Consider the following 13707-nt stretch of genomic DNA (forward strand, 5'->3'; position numbering starts at 1 on the left):
CTATTTACACAGCACATCATTACTTAACTGAGGTTGTAGGATGATGACAAGATGAAGTAAACAGCATTTCTGGACTCATGCAAGCTTCTCATGTTAACAGATGTTGTCACTGGCTTGCCCTTGCCCTCCTTCATTAGTTTCACTTATTTAGCATTCTCCAAAGCATTAAAAAAAAAGACACTGCTGAGGGAGATATTGCTTATTAGACATTCACTGAGTGAGCTGAAGGGAAATGGGAAATGTAACCCAAGCAGCTGAAAGCCATTCCTTGCCAGTGAGGCACTCGGGAGGTTTAGGACGAGGAACAGTGGAGCACCAGCCCTCTGAGACCCTCTCAGAAACCTCCTATTGTCACACAACAGCTTTGGCAATGGATCCTATATATATCTAACCCTACGGGAAACCAGAGAAACAAGTATTTGTCCCTTATCACTCATGGGGCCACTCAAACACTTGTGATCTATCCACCTGACTCAGCAGACACCAGCTAGACCGGGCTAGGAACATTAGAGCCACATTATTCAGCGTGACATTTCACTCAGGCTAAGATTTACCTGCTTCTCAACACAGTTAATTAGTTTTTGGTGGAGCAGTGCACTGATAGAAACCTTCAGGTCCAAAACCAGAGCTGGACCTAAGTGTCAGTGGCATGTGTTGCACAGTGTGCATACACCTGATTTGCAAAAGTTTCATCATAGCTGTATGGCAACCTTGATTAAGATGAGATTGAGACAAACACTGACCACAAACTATTTTAAGAAATATACTTACAAGGTTTCAAGGTTGTCCAATCCATCAAAACAGTGTTTTCCTATAGTTTTTATTTTATTATTATGAAGATGTCTGAAAAACAAAACCAAAACAAGTGAATGATTTCATGTAAGTTAACAAATTATCACATATTTCTATGAAATCAAGAGAGTGAAATAGTTTAAGGAAAAAAACCCACTGCATGTGGTGAATTATGCAGAAGAGTATTTTTCACTTCCAGACAGAGTATTTCATCCTCATACGGAAAAAGAATAGATTGCTTGCAGCCAAGACAACCTATTTTAAATCTTCAATCACTATTCAGAAATGTGAAAAAAATATAGCAAACACAGAAATCGAACTAATTTTTCCTATTATTCCATGGAGATTTTAAGACTACAAAGAAACAGGTTTCAGATAAAATTGATACATTTTTCTTCTTATTTAATATCTCTGGAAGCTTTCTCTGATATCTATTGTTCTGAAATATTCATTATATAATGAGATGTCAGAAATCAAATCTCACTACCCATAGCCTACGTGACTTTGTTTAGGAGAAAGTCTTTATCAAACCTTCAGCAGGTTCTCTAACATACATGGTATCATCTCATGTTGGCAGTGTAGGCTGTTACTAATCATCTGAGCTAAAACATAGCAAAATAACCATTTTCAGTGGCACCCTAGATTAAAAAAAAACTGCGAGGAGAAAAGCAAAGTGCTGTATGAAATACAAATACTCACAGAACAACAAGACTTGAGAGGTTTGAAAATGCATAGTCAGGAATGTGCATTATTTTGTTGAGAGCCAGTGTTAAAGCTTGCAGAGAGGGGAGATTGCTGAGGGGATAGATGGGAACTTCTGTCAAACTGTTGTCATCCAACCAAAGGTGACGCAGCTGCACAAGACCCTCAAAACTGTCCTCTGGTATGGCAGTAATATGGTTAGCATCTAAACGCCTGCATTAAACCAAAAAGAATTCATGTAACAATCTCACAAACTACAGATCAGCAAAAATAGCAGTTGAAGTCCTACTATTCATGAACGTCTTTTTTCAAGCTTATGTATCTTTCATTGAAATAATTCAATACTGCAAAATTGAAAGAGGCATGAAAGCCCTTTTGAGGCAAATGAAGAGCCTATAAAATAAAATATCATAATAAACTTTACAAACATTTTTAATACCGTCTTTGAACAAATTCATATGCTTATAATCAGCTAATGAAAATGAATTAATAACTCTCTAAGGCATCTGCCACAAAACCCCTAGCTTCTAACACTGCAACAAATCCTTGAAACAGTACCTTGATAGCATATCTAAGACTGCAGAGGAATTTACTCATTTGAGTAAATGGACTACCCCTGCATCTACATTGTCTATAGCATCACATACAGTTGTATGCCTTTTTTTGTGGTACTGCTATCCAGTAACAAAGCAACTACTTTAGAGAACAAGATTATTAAAAGCTGTTTATGAACAAAGTCAGAGTTATGAATTATCCCAACAAATAAAACATCTCAACTAAAACTGATTGCTCTCTTGCAACCTGATCTCTTCTAACGATCTCCACAACAAAATGCAAAATAGCATGTCAGCACTGTTAACTATTGAACATCACTGGATTTGCCATCATACTTTCCCCCTAAATGAATGCCAATTGCAAAATTAGATATAGTAACTGTCCTGGTTCCAGCCACAACAGTGTTAATTTTTGCAGTAACTAAAAGGGGACAAGGGGACATATCTAGGACCCAGAGGTTATACAATATCCTGGGAATAAGCAAAACATTCATAGTCCATGCACCTTAATGGGTCTGAGAGAGCACAGAGCAGAGAGCACTGGGCAATATTTGATGGCCCTCTGACCTGAAGGCTGTCTTCTCTAGGTCAACATACAGCTGAACTTTGCTGCAAACACAAAAGAAGGCACCTTGCACAACTGAACTGAAAAGACTCTACCAGCCATGATGCATTGTGCTGCCATGCAGGCAGACAGAACACACACACCCTCCTCCATTAACATGGATGCTCATTAAGATACAAATCAGCACAGCTCTGGAATTACATTAGCACTCTGGTTTCTAAAGCCATGATCAGATATGCTCTTGAAAGTCTAGTTGGGTTAGTTTCAGAAGTAATTTCCTCCAGCCATTCACTCTGTCCTTCTCAGGGCAGGCAGTGTGGACCAAGTGATTTTACTGTATTTGTCCCCTGGCAAAGTCACAACAGATCTGGATCCCAACATTTAAAGGGCATGCAAAATTCAAAGGGAGAACACAACCCTGACTAAGAATTAATGCAGAAGACAAGTCTGATCACAAATTTAACACACTTAATCTTTTTCCTTAAAACAGATGTTTGTTGTTGTGATGCACGTGGTTTGCATATTTCAAATTATTATTTTAAAAAGTCATCAGCTGAATTCCCATGTAATAAAAAGTCAAAAAATACATCCAATTAAGCAACAAATATACTATGACTATTAAGTGGGAGTTTACAAAGTTGTCTGCAGTCAAAGCTCTCTCCTAAGATGCATGAGGTGTCATCAGCTCTAAGGATGTACGTCAAGGAGTTCAATCTGATGGTTCACATACTGGCATCCCCTTATTTGCCCCATGTCTGACAGGTGTGTATGATATTCTATTTGAATGCTGTTAGGATGCATGGAGATTAGAACATTTCAGAGAAACTCAAGTCTGATGATAATAAAGGAAGAAAACAGAGGCTGGGGGGAGAGAGGAAAAGAGCCTTAAGCTGTTCTTCATCAAAAACAAACAAACAAACAAACGGAAAAAAACCCTAAAAATTACCACTTTCTTCTTTCCTAAATTTACACAGCTTCCTGAAGATCAAAGAATTATTTCCCAATGGAATAAACATATTTGAATCTTCTAATTTCTCTCTACCCCTTCCCCATTTTTTTTTCTGAGGTTTTTTTTTTATGTTGGGGGAAGGGGTTGGTTTGGGTTTTTTTTTAAGAGAAGCAGCATACTCAAGAGACAGGCCTCAACCACTGTGCCTACACATCTAGTCCACTTGTACTTCCACTGGCACCTTGCTAAATTCCATTTATTCTAGCAGACTTTGGAAAACAAAAGCACACCAAAAAGCTGCACATCCTGCTCCTCCTCTCCCATCCTTAAAGAAGGAGGTGAACAGACACACAAGGAAGGAAGCTGAACTCAGCCAGGGAGAACAAAGATGGTCATGGAGATGATGGCAGACCCTGAATTTTTAGTCTGCTTTGCCAAGGCCTCTGTCCCTTAGAACAGACGGATCAAGCACCCAAGTAACCATACTTTAAACTGATGACTGTCCACAGCCATCCAATCTGTTGTATTTATTTGCTCCAGCCCACAGCAGGGAAGATATGGGGGGAAAGAACACCACTACCCACCACTAACATTGAGCAGGGATGTTTGGAAAGTGAAAGAGATTTTTGAAGTTATTTGGCCTCCTCATACACAATGTTTTGTGCTCCTTCATTTCTCCTAAGAGCCTAAAATGCCATGGTTATTCTTTTTCTGGACTGGACTTGTGGAAAGGCTGTCTTTTTCCATTATATTTTAAAGACACGAATACATTCTTTAATTTAGAGCTTGCAGCATGTATCTTAGTCTTTCAGAAGCTACTCCACTAAAAGCTTTCTTATAGGCACTGGCTTGTGAGAGACCTTTACATTTTAGTCTATAAATTAAGAGTTCACTTTTATTCCTCTCATGTTCCCTCCTCACACAAGCACCAAGTCCAGAAGAAGAAAAGAGCAGGAGGCTGACAGAAACCTAAACGTTCAACAGCTCTTACATCAGTATTTGATATATTGTTAAAACAGCACATAGCAACGTCTTCCAACAATTGACTCTGCTTTAGGGAAACCAGAACTAGTAAAAACGCCTACCTCAGTTCAAATAAACAGAAGTTCCAAATCTAACACATACAAATGTACACACACTGCTTAGGGCAACTACCCTACAGCCTGCATCCCCTATAGGTAACACCTGAGAGGCCTCCAGGACCAGCCTTCCATCTGTGACCACAAGCAATCTTCTAGGCTTCAGCGACTAGGAAATTTTAACAGCCTAACTTTTAGCTAATTAGCCTAATTAACAGCCTTGTACAGCAGGAGTTTACTGCTGACATTAATAAAAGGCAAATCACTCCCTGCTCTTGTGTTAAACCACTTCTGCTCAATGGCAATCTTTAAAGAACATTGCTCTTTAAAGTGCTCCTTTAAAAACTACAAAGAAATCACTCCAATAACAGTGGAGTAGATTTTTAGGACTTGAAGTTGAGTACTGATAAGCCTGGTACCTTGGAAATCCTGCTTCAATGGGAGGCAATAACCCATGTTAACACAGGTACTTTAAAACACTCTTGAGAGTTTGCTCACTACATGAAGCAGTGGCTCTCTGTGCATTATATGTTGAGAACATCAATACAAGGTTTTGCTTTATTCAAAGACAGATTTACAGCAGCCCTCAGGAACTAATGATACAGGCTGAAGCTATTTCAGTCTGATGTGCCAGCATATCTGTTTCTTCCATCTAAGTCTTAAGATGGTACCAGTCAGAGGTCAGTTTGCTGCAAAGTACCCACAGAGGATTCAGCTAATTTTGCCTACATGCTATTTAACTTTCACCATTTCATTTAAGTTTTTCATCATTCAATTTCTAAATAATTCCCTGATTAAATTTAAATTTAGTAATTCCTTAAGCAAGCCCAAACAGTTTAAAAAGGCACTACAATAATCCCAGAAATTCCTGAAGTTCACAAAAAACATTTGTTTTTGTCTCACTTTCAAGAAAACCAGAACACCTTCTAAAGGTAAAGATGGCATAGAAAAAGTTTGTGAAGTATACAAAGCAGTAGATTTAAAGATTTTTCAGCACAATTAGATGTGCTCAGAAGAGCTCTTCTATACTCTTAACTCTAAACATCCAAGGAATAAAATCATATCCAGTGTATTTAAATCTGTATTGGTTTTGCAGGTTAAAGAGAAAATGTGTCTATTTCTTCCATTCCCACTCTGATTAATCCCCTATCTTAACACAGACTACATCTAAGGGCTGATGTCCTTTAACCCCTTAATAACTGTAAAGCAGCAAGCTAGAAAACCTCTGAAGACAAACTACTAAAAGCTGCTTAGCTGAAAAGACACCTGCCACAGTTAGGGGTGCATACTACATATAAAACCACTTAAAGCTTCTTAACATCATCTAGTCATTGCTGTTGAAGAACATCTTCACTATTGTCCCTACAGACACATCTTGTCCTTCCAAATTCTGTAATGCAGAATCACAAAATTATCAACAGGAGCCCTAAGGCACTCTTTAAGAAGAAAATAGCAGAATTAGAACAGAACTGTGTGGTTTTTTTGCTATAAGATTATGTTTGCATCGTTCTCTCCAAATTCAAGAATCTTCCTCTCTGACACATTTTGCATTTCTGGTTTATGTTACTGAAATAGTCAGCAACACGGACTATGGCTTAAAATTGGGCAGTCTCATTACCAGCAGAATTTGACTTTTTAAATAAATAGCGATATTAACTTGATCTGTGTAAGGAATCCTTCCTAAAATACAAAAATCCTACAAATGCACGACTGTAGCTGATATGTGCTACAGAACACATTTTAAATGTGTCCTGACTGAAATATGCTTCTGTTCTCTGTTGCCAATGCTTTTGCCATACATTTTTACCCTGCAAAGCATGATTCTCCTTGCATTTCTTTCAGTTCTACATTAGGACCCTGTTGCAGTCAGGTAGGTAAATTATAAAAGAAAGACCTCATAAAATCAATCAGGCCTTGCTCTCTGCTAAATTAATAGCTAGCTTGTCACTTCTGTGTGCAGCTAAGTAATTTGCCTGCTGTGAAAACAATCTTAAGCATGAAAACAATTAACACAACAAGCTGTTCTGGTAAGAGAACCCTTTGCACCTACAATAAACTAGAAATCTGTCTCATGAGAATCAGTGGACAAAATATGTAAACTAACCAAGAATAGAGAAATTTGATAGACAAGTAAAATACCTTTTACTAACCAAAGGAGTAATTGGCAAGAAAACAACCAATTGGAGTCGCACACGAGGTCCATAAAAATTGTATAAAATAAGTTGTGTGAATAAAGAATTGGCTTTTCTTGCATGAAGAAAATGGGGTCTTGGCTGATTTATTACAATAGGACCCTAGTCTTTCCTACCTGGGCCAAGATGATTCTCATTCCCAGAAAATATCCTATCCCAGTTCAGCACATTCATGCCTCCTGCCTTATTCTGCCTTGAGCCTGCTCCAGCCTCCTAAAATAGGAAAGCAAACTGAAAAACTGGTTATGATCCTGCTGTGAGCAGATCGGGCTGTTCAGGGAGCCAGAGCTGCCACCAGGTACTGCAGAAAATGACTGCTGATCACATGCATGAAGACACTTAACTGTGCAGATCAGATGAACACCCACACAACAAGAAAGGCAGGAGCTATCACAGTTGGGATCATGCCAGTGCAATACTCAAATCCCACAGTTTGGGAATCCAGCAGAACAGCTAGGCTGCAGTGCTTTGAACTGCTGCTGCAGAATGCTCTAAAATTCCCTGCATGTGGACAAGTGTCCACATGTGATGGGACAATTGTACCACAATTATAATAAATCATGCCCAATACACTAGCAGGTATTGACAGGTTTTCAAAAGACTCCTGCATTTGAGTGGCAATTACGTTTGTGGGTTAATTGTTCAAGTGGAATAAAGTTCTCCTTTGTAAAGCATCTGAAAGTCTTTTTTAAATAGTGTAGTTTCAATATTTGTCACACACTGGGAATTGTACTAGAATATTCCTACTAGTCCTACATAGCTGGGTTTCTGTGGTCAGTCAGAGCAAGCCTAAAAATTGCTGCAGTTTACAGACCCATTTTACAAATCCCTGAATTCTGGGTCAAAGCACAGAATAAATAGTGTTACCAAAATAAGTCATCACAGTCAAATATCCCAAGACACTTAAAGGAATGACTTTGTTTAATAGCTTCTGGGTCATTCCCAGGAAGCAGCTTCACACACTGCTGAGCAGCACACTGCTGTGCTGCTGTATCTCTGGATCTCTGTATGACCCTTGGATTGCCCAGAAACCTCATCAATACCATTTCCAGATCTAAAATACAAAGTACACCACTTCATGGGTTTGTAATAACAAAACCATGCTGTTGATGCTTTGCAGTAATCAAAATGCATCAAGAATATTGTTTGCACTTTTGAAGTGCTTTGTCAAGTTTTTCTGCTACTAAAAGAGGCAGGCACAAGATGGACAAGTGGCTTCTCCCTTGGCAGAGCTGTCCCACAGTCACACCTATCACAGCATCCTGCAATATGAGCATACATCCTGCCAGGTAAACTTTTCTGGGGTGCTACACAGCAAGATTCCACTCATGAAAATGCCTTAATTTTTTTAAATTTCACCTCCATATAAAGAACCCAATTCTAACTCTCTTTTAGAGGCCAGAGCTGGGAAAAAACATTCCATTAAAACAGAAAAGAAAGAGTTGTCATTTGGTATTGTGAACCAGGCTGGCTACTCATCAGCTGTAATATAAACACTACAGATCATGAAGCTCCTATAACCATCTTCTTTATTTCCACCCTGGTATATTTACTGAGTTTGTTAATACATACCATATACCTATGAAGCTAAAAACTGGAGCACATTAAGACAGAAAACAGTTGTAAAGGTGTTTCAAATGAAATTATTATCAATATACTATGAAGTTTCATGAGGAAGTAATTTGTGCCATCACCAAGAAAAAAAATACCCCTGAACAATATACTTCAGAGCAAACTGGGAAACTGCCAAAAGCAGGACAGTTCAGTAATGTTTAAATTTGCAGGTTTGGGATGGAGATAGTATAAAAGAGATGAGTTATTTCTTTTAAAAGAAGCTCGCAGCAACTTGGGAGTTTTGAATTCACAAAAATTACTTAGTGGGGGGAATAAATAACGTTTTTCCTTTTTTTTTTAAATACAAAGCAGGATGCTGACACTTATGTCTCCATGTTCAGACACCAAATTCAGAGGACCATTCTAATATTCCTTGGCCACAAGGTGCTATCTGCATTACTAGGGGATATGCATTATCAGTATAATTATGAATGAGTAACAGTAACAACGTTTTCCTGAAATTCATTAACATCATAGAAATGCATTCTGGTGAAGAAAACAAATTGCATAGAAAAAATGCTTTTCATCTCCCACCACACTTGTCGCAAAACCCAATTTATTCTCAAATTCCTGTCCACTCTAACAAATTACAGTGGTCTTGTAACACAGACCGTTACCATTCTCAGGAAGAGAGAGGGACAAACCAAAGGCTGAATCACATCAGTGGATGGAAGAAAGTAAAAAAAGCCCATGACAAGATCTTCCTGAGCTTCCCAGATCAGCTCAATTGGTCAGAGCATGGTGCTGCTAACACCAAAGCCATGGGTTCAATCCCTGTGTGGACCATTCACTAGAGAGCTGGATTCACTGATCCTTCCAGCTCAGAATTGTCTTGTGATTCTGATACCAGTGACTTCCAGACTGGATTTGCCCACCGTATTTCCAAGAGTTATCTGGAAATCTCAATTTAGTTTTCCTTAGAAAAAGAAGCAATGAGCAGCTTGCTACTACTTACTAACCTGATTTCCTCCTTTTTCACCATCCTAAAAACTGATCTAGTTCATCATTTGCCCTTGAAAAATGAAGCTTCTAGAAAGGGAAATCTCACCACATTTTAAATTGTTACTACTGTATCTTAATTGTAATGATGCTTTGGTTAAGTGATTATAATGATTAAATTACATAATCTTACATAATCATCCTACTATTTTTTTCAAAACAAAAAAGGTTTGCTTTTTTAAAAACAGCTCTAACAGTCATCTTTCAAAAAACATTAAGCAATATTATGAATTCTAAAACAATGATAAATGATGGCTTAGTTTATACATTATTTTTCTCTTATATTTTGTTCCCTTTTGCACATAAAATTATCATCAAATTATCATCTCTGGAAATGGGAGATTTAATATTTTAAACTTTAATTAGAGAACAAATGATACTGTAAATATGTACCTAAAGAAAGAATGTTCACTGAAAATGAAATGGATGATTTGTAAGCAAACATTTTTACTAAAGCAGTTTCTCTTTTTGGCATCAAAGAAATGCTGGAAGCCAGGAAGATGTTTTTGTTTTGCTTTAAATTATTACTAATGGTTTATTCTTATCATGCAATTTGAAGGGCTTTCATTACAATGCGTAATATTTGCACCAAGACTGAGGTATTTTCTCTTCTATGCATATGCTAAAACAATAGTGAAATGTGGATGTTGAACTCACTACTTACTGGAATATCCAAGCAACTACAAGAACTAGGGGCAAGATCCAAGCTTAAGAAAAGCCGAAAAATACCTTTGCAAAAGTTGTGCAATAGTTTGCAAATCTATTTTGCAAAACTTGGTTTTTTTTGTTTTTTTTTTTTTCAAAAATCCATTATTTGAAAGAAACCTGAACTTTGGCACAGAGACAATAGATAATTTACATCTCTTCCCCCCACCCCCCCCCCCCTCTGGAGGCAGGCTGGAAGGAGGAAAAATTTTGCGGCCCTTCCCATCTCCTCCTCCTCACAGTGATAGGTATCTACCACCTAGAGAGCTGTAGCTAACTATTAAGGTCTGATTAAAATGCTTTATAAAACATAATAAGCCATGAGATAGTATAAACACACATTAAGTACCTTATGTGCAACTAGCAATAATCACTGAGGTATTCATAACTGTCTGTGAGATTTCAACACCTTCCTGTAAAGCCAATACTATGCATGTCTCGAGTAATACTTCTTCCCAGAAATCCCTTTTCCTGCTCTGAATACAAAAGATTTGGGCATCATTCATTCTTGCAGCACATTTAAGAATTGCTTAAATACCTCAGGATGTGCAAGAGGGTTTAGAGTTCAACTACACCACCCCTGCAATCTTGCACCTGGTGTTTGAGTTTTGAAAGAGTTTACATTTGGGTCACTCCACCAAAGATGATAAATAGAATTCCTCATGAATTTTAATTGTGAAACTTTGTTCCAGTTGCAATTGCACTTTCAGAAACTCCAGGCATTATTATACACATTATTATACTTTGTAACTCTATAGAATGAGGCAAAGGTGTACAGTGACTGAAAACAGAACTTGGAGAACAATCCAAAACCAAAAGCAAAGTAAGGCAACTTACAAGGACTGCAAGCCACTTAATCCTCTGATGGCCTCATTAGGTACAGTCTTCAGCTGATTGTTCTGTAGGGTTCTGTAAAAATCTACTGTGTTAATAAAGTAGAATTTGACAATCATCTTTATCAAAGGTAGAGGTAATAGAAAAACCCAAAGTCCTGTTATGGTTTCCCAGATTTCTAGGGTATGCAAATGCACGTAGAATCATCAAGACCAGATACCCAAAGGCAACAATGAGACTAAAAAAGTGGCGTATTTCAGTTTTATTTATAACTCATTCATTAACAGCATTAATTTGCAGAGAACAAGCTCTGACACAATATGCTGAAATTTCCTTGGGAACTCACTGAAGAGGTTAAATAATACTAGGACAAATTTGCTACAAGAGACGATATTTTACTGTTTTCTTGTGGAATTATCTTATGCATGCTAGCAAACACACAACCTCTAATTTATACTGAAGTCACATCAATGCACAGTGCATTAACAACCAAATTTAAAAAGTGTACTCACAACAAAGCACCATTGGGCCAAGCTGAATTAAGATATACTTGTGGGTTTCTTCAAAATTCTCTTATAGGACAATGTGTGTCATTTGAGGTCTTTTATAAAGAGAATGCAAATAACCCTATAAAATCTTACTCAGTTTTGGTGTATACTGGGGTAAAAATTCAAGTAGACAATTAACTGTAAATTAAGATACATCCCACATTTTTCCAATTGCTAGAATTTCAGGCACCTCCAGTGTTAGTATTGCAATGGATATGTCTTCAAGAGCTTTGACACTTTGCACTCAATTTGCAAAATATCATATTAAATAGTATTGCAAATGGGAAGTTCCCTAATCTGTACCCTGGTAATAGTGTCTGTTTTTTTCTTTAAAAACCTCAAGGTCTGTTATTTTTTAAAAAATATCTCTTTAATAAACTACCTATTACCCTACTAGCATTTGGAAGTATTTACATCATCAGAAATGCTACAGTTTTGAAATACAGTTTTTTAAAACCTTAAACAATGGAAAACTGTTTTCATCCTTAGCTATGGAAAAACAACTGCCATAAAAGGCTTTTTTAATAGTAAGCCATTTTCACCTAGAGAACCATCAAACTATAGCAATTTTTTCTATTGCAAATAGGGAATAATTCAAACACCATATTAAATCTACCGAGTAACAGAACTACCTGATAATGTCAGGGCACCTGACAGAGTATGCTGAAGGGGTGGAAAACAAACAAAAGCTTACATGTCCTTTTTAAGAGTTTTCCTCTGATTCTTCTGCTACAAAATATACTTCAGAAACAAGAATAAAATGCAATTATAGTTTAGTCAAGTTCCTCCTGTCATCTTAACCACATCCATCAGGCTTTGTAAAGAAAAAAAAGAGTAGGAGAGCTATACTTTAGGAGGACAGAGGGCAAAAAGATTTCATCCAGCCTACCAGTAAACAGTCTGGCTGTGCACTAAGAAAGCATACAGCTAGCTGTGAAAACTTTAAAACCAATTACTTACAGAACTTTGAGTTCTTTCAACCCGGACAAGGCCTTTGGATGGATAAAAGTAAGGTCATTGCCAGCCAGTCGCCTGGAAAAAGATTGCAATAATAATTTCAGTCACAAAATACAGTACACTTCTACAGCCATCTAACAGGGAAAATCACTCCTATATCAAATCCTGCAAACAATTATGCATTTTGCATTCAATTATGCTATATTAACAATCTTCCAAGTTTGTAACATTTATTTTACTTATACCACATTTTTAACAATGAGGATGCATCACTCAGCCTTGTGGATATCCTTTTGCAAGCATGCTAGAAAAAACACACCCTGGAATGATGAAGAACCTTCTTATGGTGCTAGGTTCAAAAGTGCATTTACCAACACAATCCTCTGGCTTTCAGCATTGCTCCACTGAAACACATGTGCTGGTACCCACATGTTTTTAATATATACAGCAGTTTCTCAAGGAAGTACAAAGTGAAAACCAGCTAGATGCTAACAGCAAAGCAGCACAAGTCTCTATGAGAATATGAAATCCCAAATATGAAAACAATATTCACCAGCAAGTGGTATGTTCACCCAGTGCTGACAGTTGACAGGACACGTGCTGAATATGACCAAGACATAATATTGGTAATATTTCATCTTTTTGGTCAGCTATTTGGAAGAACTTTTCAAGAAAGGGAACTCTTTTGGGGCAGGGAGAAATAGAACAGGATTCTCAGCCATACACACTCTCTCAAAATGCTGATGGTTTCAAATTTGGACTGCTAGACATTAGCACAGAGTAAATTATGAAATTCACCATGATATTAAAAGGAATAAAGACAGAAGATGCTGCAGAATACAAAGCAGGAAAGCAGAAACAGCAGTCAAAACAGCTGCTTCCAACAACTCATTCCTCTTTCCCCCACTCTTTTATTTTTGTCAAGGTTTTACCTCTCCCCTGACCAGCAGATCTGTGCATTCCAGCCTTGGCTGAGCTGCTAATAGCTGTACTTTATCAAGGACAAAGACAATAATGCAAAACACCTGGTAATCCATAACTGACAAAAGATGCAAAAGTTTCAGCCAAAGTATTTGCTTTTAGACTTGGGTTTCATATCCAAGCTAAGCAAAAGCAATGTTGAACAAGGTTGGGCAATGAAATGATCTGTGGAAATACTATGTACAGTCCAATAAGTGTTAATAATTAAAAAAACATTCAATGTGCTTTAAAAAAGG

At 37.4% G+C, this 13707-nt stretch overlaps 1 protein-coding gene across 2 annotated transcripts in view; it reads right to left on the reverse strand.

Annotated features, from left to right (window-relative positions):
• Positions 1–13707, reverse strand: part of LGR4 (leucine rich repeat containing G protein-coupled receptor 4) — a 70393-nt gene that overhangs the window by 12077 nt on the left and 44609 nt on the right. For both annotated transcript variants that reach the window (XM_062494283.1, XM_062494280.1), the window contains 4 exons: positions 12494–12565; positions 10989–11060; positions 1492–1707; positions 772–843 (listed from right to left, as the gene is read on the reverse strand). In XM_062494283.1, the coding sequence (XP_062350267.1) occupies positions 772–843; positions 1492–1707; positions 10989–11060; positions 12494–12565 (432 nt within the window). The remainder of the gene's footprint in view (positions 1–771; positions 844–1491; positions 1708–10988; positions 11061–12493; positions 12566–13707) is intronic.

Source organism: Cinclus cinclus, chromosome 6, assembly GCF_963662255.1.
Source record: "Cinclus cinclus chromosome 6, bCinCin1.1, whole genome shotgun sequence".
In the NCBI taxonomy this organism is placed as follows: Eukaryota; Metazoa; Chordata; class Aves; order Passeriformes; family Cinclidae; genus Cinclus; species Cinclus cinclus.